General features: G+C 48.5%; 1 protein-coding gene across 2 annotated transcripts in view; it reads left to right on the plus strand.

Moving 5' to 3' along the window:
- DGAT2 (diacylglycerol O-acyltransferase 2) overlaps positions 1 to 4,611 on the plus strand; it is a 32,149-nt gene extending 27,538 nt beyond the window's left edge. For both annotated transcript variants that reach the window (XM_045818191.1, XM_045818192.1), the window contains 3 exons: positions 104 to 278; positions 1,526 to 1,728; positions 3,412 to 4,611. In XM_045818191.1, the coding sequence (XP_045674147.1) occupies positions 104 to 278; positions 1,526 to 1,728; positions 3,412 to 3,566 (533 nt within the window). In that variant the 3' untranslated portion in view covers positions 3,567 to 4,611. The remainder of the gene's footprint in view (positions 1 to 103; positions 279 to 1,525; positions 1,729 to 3,411) is intronic.
- Positions 4,612 to 10,193: the final 5,582 nt, after the last annotated feature.

The raw sequence follows: 10,193 nt of genomic DNA on the forward strand, positions 1-10,193 counted from the left end.
GTCTGGGGCCCAAGTCCAGGGCTCTCTGTGTGTCTTCGTGGCTGTGCAGGGTAGGCCATGCTCGCACGGGCGGCCTTGACTGTGTGTCCCCTCCACCCCCCAGGCATCTGCCCTGTGAACCGGGACACCATAGACTACTTGCTGTCAAAGAATGGGACTGGCAATGCCGTCATCATCGTCGTGGGGGGTGCAGCCGAGTCCCTGAGCTCCAGGCCAGGCAAGAATGCCGTCACCCTGCGCAGCCGCAAGGGCTTTGTGAAACTGGCGCTGCGACACGGGTAGGTACCTCCCCGCACGCACACATGTGCACACACACACACACTCGCCTGAGGCCTTGCCCGGAGGCAGGGCCCAGACCCCAGGAAGGCACAGACGAGAGTTCACCGTCCTGCGTGGGGCAGGGGAGGTTGGAAAGCCAAGTTTGGTGCCCGATTGGGACAAAGGAGCAGCCTGTGTGCCCTGAGCCCTCACAGGTGGGCTGCGAGGCCGGGCTCAGATGTGGGACAGTGCCCTGGGGCCAGAAACGTGTCATGCTGCCAGGAGAACAAGAGACCAGAAGTGAGGCTGGCATGCCCGGAAACCTCAGGGAAGTCTTCCTGGAGGGCCAGTACTAAGGACAGGTGGGGAAGAGCTGGGCAGCTTGGATTTCCTAGAAAACCAGAGGCACATTCTGTGCTGCCACCTGTTCAGCCCATTCCAAATGGCAAAGCAATGCGTGCACTTCTAAGTCCCCCTTGATTCCCAGCAGTCCTGCAGGTGCCAACAGCCCTGTTTCCCACGGGGGAAAACCGAGTGGGGCTGAGTGGCTCAGGAGGGGTCACACTGTAAAAGGAAGAGCAAGCTTTTTGGACCCCAGGTCCAGTGTTTTCTTTCCATATCCGGGCTCCAGGCCACCCCCAAAGGACAGCCTTGGGGTGACAGACCTCCAGCAACAAGAACATGCTGAAGTGGGAGAGGCAGCTGCCTGCAGTCATACACAAGTTGGGATGGCACTAGCCATGTAGGTCCCGCCCAGCCCTCCTCTCTGCCTCCTCAGAACCTCCTCTCAGGCTCCAGAAGAGGCTGCTCTTCAGGGCCCAGCCCTGTGCCAGGCACTGGGGACACAGTCAGACCCCGTTCTTGCATTCAGGGTAGGGGGAAGTGGGGAGGGACGGACAGAGACAACCCAGCACGCTGAAGGCTGTGGCGTGGGACTGAGAGAGGCCTGGGTTGGAGGTGGGGTGGGGAGAGCTCCCCAGCAGAGGCAGGCCCTGCAGGGTGAGAGAGAGCAGGCGTTCAGGGGCAGGGCTTCACCCTCCCCCTTGCCTAGTGGTCCCAGAGCCCTGACATGCTCCCCAGTCACTAACTGGGGGCAGGGGACCCTTCTAAACCTGAGAGTGAGGGGACACATGGTGTGGGGCCCCCGGGGGTGTTCCGCTACAGCCCTGAGGGAGGGGATCTTGGCTGGGGCTCAGGCCTCTAGGGCTGACAGGAGGAACTGAAGCCAGCGACTGGGGTATGACAGACCTCGGCCTGTTCCTTCCAGAGCTGACCTGGTCCCTACCTACTCCTTCGGAGAGAATGAGGTCTACAAGCAGGTGATCTTTGAGGAGGGCTCCTGGGGCCACTGGGTCCAGAAGAAGTTCCAGAAGTACATTGGCTTCGCCCCGTGCATCTTCCATGGCCGAGGCCTCTTCTCCTCTGACACCTGGGGACTGGTGCCCTACTCCAAGCCCATCACCACCGTCGGTGAGCCTCCCTCCCTGAAGACCCTGAACTTGGGGTGCCACAGCTGGTTAGTGGTAGGGTTAGGATTCCAGTCCAGGCCCCCTGGCTCTAATGTCCGTGCTGTAGACCACGAGGGCGTGCTGGGTGCTGCCGTGTGGGAGCTGGTGGCGAAGGGGCGGGCAGGGTAACGGGGTGTGTGGTTTCATCACTGTGAGCCAAGCTGAGCTGGGTGAGAAAACAAGACCCAACAAACAGTCCTGCGTTTGCAGCGCCCAGGAGTCTGTCAGGAAGATCCTGTTACAGCAAAGGTCAATGGGGGTATGAGCAGGATGTGGGGGATGCTCTGGGGGGTCACAGAGGACCCCAGGGAGGAGGTGACTCATACTGTTAGCTAAATAGGAATTATCCAGCAAAAGAGGTGGAGAGGGGTAGAGTGTCAGAAACAATGGCCTAAGTGAAGTTCCTACTACAGCGAGACTGTAGATTTTTGAGGAACAGAAAGAAAAAAATCAATGTGACTGGTGCATAGTCCTGTGAAAAGTGTAGCAAAAATGCTGCATTTAGCCTCAGTGTTGTTGTTTTGGGTTTATCTGGGACCATCTAGAGGATTCCAAAGAATCATCTCTTGTAGGGGTGTGTGTGTGTGTGCGTGTGTGCACGCGCTAATGGTTCACAAGCTGGAGACCACACCAGAGCAAGTGGGCCACAAGCCGTGGACTTCAGGGGCAAAGCTAACGTAGATACTTTGAATTTCAGAGCCAGGTGTTCTGTTTGGTACTTTACAGAAGGAACGACTTCCTGCATCTTAGGTCTCATGACCCAGAGTCACCCTGGACTCTCCTTATCCACAAATCCCATACCAGGCCTGGTCTCTGTGCGGCAGCAGATGTGTTTGGGCCCAGGGACTGCCGGGCAGGGGAAGGGCCTGTGGGCATTGTAGAAGGATGGGCTCTTCCCCTTCAGAATGGAAGGCTGCTTGAGGGTTTGGAGAGGGAAGGTTCAGATTTGTATTTCAAAGTGGTCCTTGTGGATTAGGAAGGGCAACAGTGGAAGCCCCAAGACAGGTCCAGAGGCTTTTGCGGTAGCTGGTGGCTGGAATCAAGAGAAGGGCCATGGAGATGGAAGGAGAACTTGAGAGAAACTTCAGGAATGTCTCTGACAGGACGTGGTGATGAGCTGGGCGTGGAGAGGAAACAGCATTAGGAAATGAAACAGTGCGCAGATGTCTGAATGTTGGTTTCCTCCTCCCTCTTCTGCCCTTGTCACACTTCTCAAAGCAAATCACGATTTTACAGAATCCATAGCAAAGGCCCCTGAGGAAGGATCCCCTGTGATAGGTGAGGAAACTGAGGCTCAGAGAAGCAAGGAGACTTGCCCAGGGCAGGGCAGAAGCAGAGCCATTCCCTGGTCCCCCAGCTCTCGAAGGAGCTCCCAGCTGGGTGCAGTGGGTGCAGCCAGGGTTCATCCCACTCCCTGCCTAGTGGCTCTGTGGCCTTGGGCAGGTCCCTTGCCGTGCCACTGGGCCTCAGTCTTATCATCTGTAGAAGGGACAACACGAGGCAGAACATGTTCAGCACAGTTACAGTCCTGGGCACGTGGTCGGCACCTCGCACTGGGCTGCTGCCGTCCACATCCTGGTAAATACCCGGGGAGGGTGGGCCGAGTGGCACCGACTAACCGGAGGCCTCTGCTCCATCCCTGCAGTGGGCGAGCCCATCACCATTCCCAAGCTGGAGCACCCCACCCAGCAGGACATCGACCTGTACCACGCCATGTACATGGAGGCCCTGGTGAAGCTCTTCGACAAGCACAAGACCAGCTTTGGCCTCCCGGAGACCGAGGTCCTGGAGGTGAACTGAGCCAGCCCGCGGGCCAGCGGCCGAGGAGCCGGCTGCACCTCGCATTCTACCAAGTTCTCCAGTGCTTTTTGTTCTGTAAATTTGGAAGTGTCATGGGTGTCTGTGGGTTATTTAAAAGAAATTATAATAATTTTGTTAAACCATTACATACTAGGTCTTTTTTAAGAAGGAAAAAGTGACTGTTTCAAGCTCTTTCACTTCCATTTGGTCCTGTTTTAGGTGGTGGCTAAGACCTCTTGGCCTCTAGGGTTTCTCAACCACCCCCTCTATGCCCTTCCCTGAAATTACAGAGAAAGCTCAGTCCTGCTAGACTGGGGAGGAAGGACAGCCCTTAGAGACTCAGGCCAGTGCGATCATTTGCTCGTTGCCATGGGAGGACGAGGAGCGGAAGCCGCTTGGAACACAAACACCTCTGTTCCAAGCTACCTTGACTCGACTGCAGGGCTAGTCCCTCTTGCCGCAGGGGAGCCTCAAAGGGCACAATTGTCCCTTTCTGGAAGAGTGCATTGATGAGCATCTGGACTGTTGCAGCCTGACCCTCCTTTCTGCCACTTCCCACACCCCCAGTCTTTCGCAGCTGAGCCTGGACTGGCCTTCGGGGAGATGACGGGGGTGGTGATGATCCTGTGTTGGGGAACAGTGCTGTTCCAGACACACTGTCTCTTGGATTATCCAGCTACCATGTCCTGGTTGGAGTGATTGCTTTTCCACAGGGGGCTGATGACGTGGACCCAGCACAGAGCCAGCCTTGGCCTGAATCCTGTACTTTGCAGCGGCCTCCATTTGCTTAACCCACACCTCCGAGAGTGGGTGTGAGGAAGGGGTCCCTCTTCCTGTTCACAGAGGAGCCAGGACCTCTGAGCATCAGACTGGTTTCAGGATAGAAGGCCCCCAAACCCAAGCCTCACATCTATGTGCCTTTTTGAGAGGAGGGAGGAAACTCAGCCCCTTCTGTATGTGTTCTGTGTTCTCTTGATGAGATCATTGTACCATGTCAGACTTTTGTATATTCCTAAACAAATAAATAAAAATGAGTGTCCTCTGAGTTCTTGCTGGGGCTACATCTGCATCTTGCCACTGACACTTGGGGAGACCACGGCCCCCAGTCAGGCTACCTGCCAAGCCTTCTCCCCCTTCCTCCTTTGGCTGACGTGGCCCTGTGTGGGGTATTATCTATTGCTGTGTAACAAATTATTCCAACACTTAGTGGTTTCAAACAACACTGTTCACAACTTCTGAGAATGTGTAGTCGAGGTCTGGCTTAGCTGGGCCCTCTGCTTTGAGGGTCTCGCACAAGGCTGCAGCCTCTCGAGGCTTAACTGGGGGAGGATCCACTTGAAGGTCATTCATGCACTCACAGGCAGGATTCACTTCCTCACTGGCTGGTGACCAAGGCCACTCTCAGTTCCTTGCCATGTGGGCCTTTCCACGGAACATCTCACAGCACAGCAGCTGGCTCATCAAGGACAGGAAACAAGATGAGCCAAAAAACAGTATAGACAGAAGTCACAGTCTTTTATGACCTAATTTGGAAGTGATCACCTGTCACCTTTGCCATATTCTCTTCATCAGGTACAGACCATCAGGTCCAGGTCACACTCAAGAGAATTACAGGTGGAATGACTACCAGGAGGCAGGGGTCCTTGGAGCCCCTTGCAGCCGCCTACCACATGTGCAAAAGGGCTGCTGTCCAGCTGTAAGGTCCTGGAGAGGCTGAGCTGGAAAGTTCCTTGTGGATCACTCAAACCGTGTTCCTTGTGCCTGGCCTAAGTTATACCATGAAGAGGGGACCTGGCCTGCTGTCCCTGTAGTGCTTTCGTACCACACCTACGTCCTACAGCTCTGTTCTGATTCCATTCAGTTCAATGACTACTAAGCACCTGGGAACCCTTCCCAGCTGAGCCTAAGGGACCTCATTCCAACTTTCCCACTGTATAAAGGCCTATCCTTGCCATTCATCTACTGCAGGGACTGCTGTTCTGTTTTAGAAGCTGTGAGTGGGCTCCTGAGGAGCTGAAACAAACATTGGAAACTACTGTGGGTAGGGTGGTCAGACCTGTGACAGAGATGCCCCTAGCCCAACCTGGGGGGCCTCATTGAACTGGAACCCTGATACCTGAGCTGGGACACAAAAGGTGACTGGAAATTTGCCAGGAAGGAGCTGAAGAAGGGTAGAGCAGAAAGTGCAGGTGGAGGAGATAGTGCTGCTGATTTGAACGGCAGAGGTGGCAGTAGAGAGGTGTGCAGAGGTCTGCAGTGAGGTTTCGCTGGGAGGGGTGGGAGCTGGCTCTTCCTGAGGCCCTCCAGGGCAGGAGGGCAGGGCAGGGAAAGGAGATGCCTTGAAGGGGCCCATAGAGGCTGAATTCTGTAGCACCATGCCGGCCTCAGGCCCCAGAGCTCCGGTCAGAGGACAGAAGATTGAACAGTTGTGCACTTGGGAAGTCCAACCATCTCCGCCTAAGGAAACGACAATAACCAGGTCCCAAATGTGGGAGGAGTCACCTCACCTAGCGTGTGATGTATGTCTAGCAGCAACCTGTGCAGACCAGAGGCCAGCTCTGCTCTAAGTTATGTGTGGAGAAATCTAGGTAAATTCTGTGAACTTTGCCTTGGGTTGGGAGTTGTTACCTTGGGAGAGAGAACTGGGATTTCTTTTCCAGAAGACCTGCCTTTGAACAGTGAGAGTGCGGCTGCCTTCTCAGCCTGAAGGTTAGTTCCATGATTCTGTTTGTGGTTCCCAGTTATGGCCACTAGGGGGAAGTAAAGATGGTTTTGAGGCAAATCCCACACAGCCTCCTAAGCTTTCTGTTCACATTTTGACACTTACTCAGTTCGTACCCTGAGCTAGAAGCTAGAGATAATAAAATCACAGACTCACAGGAGCTCAGAGCTAGACAGGAATTTAGCAACTAGAGCAATTTAGAATCTAGAGCAACTTCTCTTCATCTGGGAAACTTGACACAGAAAGGCAAGCAACTTGCCTCTAATCACACAGCAAATCAACCTTTACCGCAGGCCTCCTCTTGACAGGGAGTGAGGGGCTTCCACATTGAAGGTCCCTGTTCTCAGGTGTTTGTAGTGTAATAAGGGGGGCAGTAAGGTAAAGCACCCATCTTCCTAAAAACCATTGCCTTTTTAAATATTCCTTACCTAGGTTCTCAATGTCACTACTACCCACCCTTCAGCAAAACCTAGTCTTTTTATTTATTGATTTATTTTTAATTTTATTTTTTAATTATAATTTACATTCAATATTGTTTTGTATTAGTTTCAGGAGTAGAGCACAGTGGTATTACAATCATATACTTACAAAGTGTTTCCCCCAATAGTTCTAGTACCCACCTGGCACCATAGTTACTGCAATATTATTAACTGTATTTCCTATGCTGCACTTTACATCCCCATGACTATTCTGTGACTGCTGATTAGCACTTCTTTTTTGTTTTGTTTTGTTTTCTTTTTATTTTTTAAAATGTTTATTTTTTGAGAGAGAAGAGGGAAACAAGAGGAGAAAGAGGGAGAGAAACATCAATGTGTGGTTGCCTCTCATGCATCCCCTACTGGGGACCTAGACCACAACACAGGCATATGCCCTGACTGGGAATCAAACCAGCAACCCTTTGGTTCACAGGCCAGCTCTCAATCCACTGAGCCACACCAGCCAGGGCTCTGATTAGCACTTCTTAATTCCTTCACCTTTTCTGCCCAGTCCCCCAAGCCCTCATCCCTCTGGCAGCCATCAGTCCATTTTCTGTATGTATGAACCTGTTTCTATTTTGTTCATTTGCTTTGTTCCTTAGACACCACACAGAAGTGAAATAATGTATTTGTCTTTCTTTTCTGACTTATTTCACTACATCCATCCATGTGGTTGCGGATAGTCAGATTTCATTCTTTTTTTCTCCAGCCATTCAGTATTGATAGACTCCTCCTCTTCTTTCCTTCCCCCACTGCCTGCTGATGCTACAATTGGAATTTTTGTCTCAGACCATTCCCTCCTTTCTCATCCCTTATAATACATACTTATGACTGTGGGGTCCAGCCTGTGCCACTGCCATTACGAGCTGCGTTAATATGTCACTTAACCTCTCTGAGCCTCAGCTTCCTCATCTATACAATGGGAATAACCTATATTCCTGAATAAATAGGAGAATATGTATCTAAAAATATGACTTATTTATAAATGAGTAGTTTTCATCCCAGGGCTTGGCCTCTAATCTCTCAACAGGACATGGAGATGTGCTGTCACCATCGTCATTATCACACCGTAATTGGGTCTCCCTGACCTAGTGCACTGAGCTCCCTGTTTCCAGGCTGCTCGCCAGCTCACTGCTCCTGCAGCAGAGTGGCCAGCCTGCCTTCTGTTTCCAACATAGAAGTTTTATTGAGATATACCTCACATATCATACAGTATACTCTTTTTAAATGGGTAATTCAGTAGGTTGTAACATATTTACAAGGTTGTGCATCCATCACCCATCTCTACTTCCAGAACAATTTTATTATCCCCAAAGGAAACCCCATGCCCATTAGCAGTTGCTCTTTATTACCGCTGCCCCCTCCGCTACTCATTTCATATAAATGAAATTATACAACATGTGGACTTCCGTGTCTGGCTTTTTTCACTTAGCATGTTTTTGAGGTTCATCCACGGTGTGGCATGGATCATGAGTCAAATGTATCATTGGTTCTTTGAAGCACAGACTTTTTTAATTTTGATGTAATCAAGTTATCTAGTTTTTTCTTTTTTTTTATAGTGTGTGTGTGTTGTATCTAAGAAGCCATAGCCTAATCCAAAGTCACAAAGAATTGCTCCTATGTTTTCTTCTAAATGGATTGAGAGTTTTCAGCTGTTACATTGGGATCTCTGGACTCTTCTGAGTCAATTGTTGTATATGGTGGAGGATTGGAACTTTGTGTTTTTTTTGCATGTGGGTATCCAGTTATCTCAGCACCATTCATTAAAAAGGGTATACTTTCTTCATTGGATTGTCTTGGTACTTTATCAAAAATCAACTGACCATCAATTTAAGTGTTTATTTCTGGATTCTCAGTTTTATTCCACTGATTTATATTTCTATACAACACTTTACTCCAGTACCACACTTCCTTGGTTAGCCTTGAAATTAATTTAGGAATTGAGAAGAGTGAGTCATAACTTTATTCTTTTTTGAAATTGTTTTTGTTATTCTGTGTCCCTTGCATTTATATATGAATTTTAGGATCCACTTAATACCTGCAAAATAAATGGCAGCTGGGATTTTAATAGGGATTGCGTTTGAATCTAAAGATCAATTTGGTGACTATTGTCTTTCCATTTGTTGGGGTTTTCTTTCATTTCTTTCAACAGTGTTTTGTAGTTTTCAATGTACAAGTTTGCACTTCTGTTTGTTTTTTTCTAAGCATTTTATTCTTTTTAATGTTATTGTAAATGGAATCATTTCTTAATTTCATTTTCAGATTGCCATGTTAGTAGATAGAAATACAGTCAGTTTTTGCATACTGACTGATCTTGCATCTTGCAGGCTCGTGGAACTAGTTGATTCATTCTAATTGTCTCTTTGTGGATTATGTAGTGCTTTCTGTATACGAAAGCATGTCATGTGTACATCTAAATAGTCCTGCTTCTTCCCATCTATATGACTTTGCTTCTTTTTATTGCCTAATTGCCCCGGGTTGAACTTCCAGTACGATGTTGAACAGAACAGGTGAAGGCACACATCCTTGTCTTGTTACTGATCTTAAGTGGGGAAAGCTTTCTGGCTGCCACCATTCACTGTGTTAGCTGTGGGGGTTTGGTCAACCTTTATTAGGTTGGGGACATTTTCTTGCATTCTTAGTTCTTTAAGCATTCTTACCATGAAGCGCTGTTAGATTAGATTTTGTCAGATATTTTTTCTGCATCTACTGAGATAGTCATGTTTTCTGTTCCTTATTCTATTAATACGGTGTATTATGTTAACGAATTTGTGTATGCTAAACCAACCCTGCATTCTTAGTAAAATCTCATGCTGTATAATCCTTTTCATATATTTGGATTGGCTCACTAGTATTTTGTTTTTAATTTTTTTATATCTATTCACAATGGGTAAGGGATATTGGTCTGTAGTTTTCCTGTCTTTCCCTGGTTTTGGTATCAGGGTCATGTCATACAATGATTTGGGAAGCCTTTCTTTACATTCTTGGAAGAGCTTTCCTTATCTCTTGTGAGAGATTGGCGTTAATAGTTCTTTAAATATTTGGTGGAATCAACTGTGAAATTATCTGGGCCTAGGCTTTTATTTGTGAAAAGTTTTGACTACTAATTCAGACCCTGCTTGTTATAGGTCTATTTAGATTTTCTATTTATTCTTGAATGAGGTTTGGTAGTTTTGTGTTTCTAGGAATTTTTCCATTTCAGTTGATAATCTAATTTTTGGGTACATAGTTCTCCCTTTGGTTCATAATATTCCCTTATTATCTTCTGTATTTCTGAAAGAAAGTCTGGTAGTGATGTCCTTGTTTTCAGTCCTAATTTTAGTAATTTGAAGCTTCTTCCTTTTTTCTTGATCAACTAAAGATTTGTCAATTTAATTGAGCTTTTTAAATAAATAACTTTGGTTTCCTTAATTTTGCCTATTACTTTAA

This window comes from Phyllostomus hastatus, unplaced genomic scaffold (genome assembly GCF_019186645.2).
Source record: "Phyllostomus hastatus isolate PE091 unplaced genomic scaffold, TTU_PhHast_1.1 phas_scaffold_317, whole genome shotgun sequence".
NCBI classification, from domain to species: domain Eukaryota; kingdom Metazoa; phylum Chordata; class Mammalia; order Chiroptera; family Phyllostomidae; genus Phyllostomus; species Phyllostomus hastatus.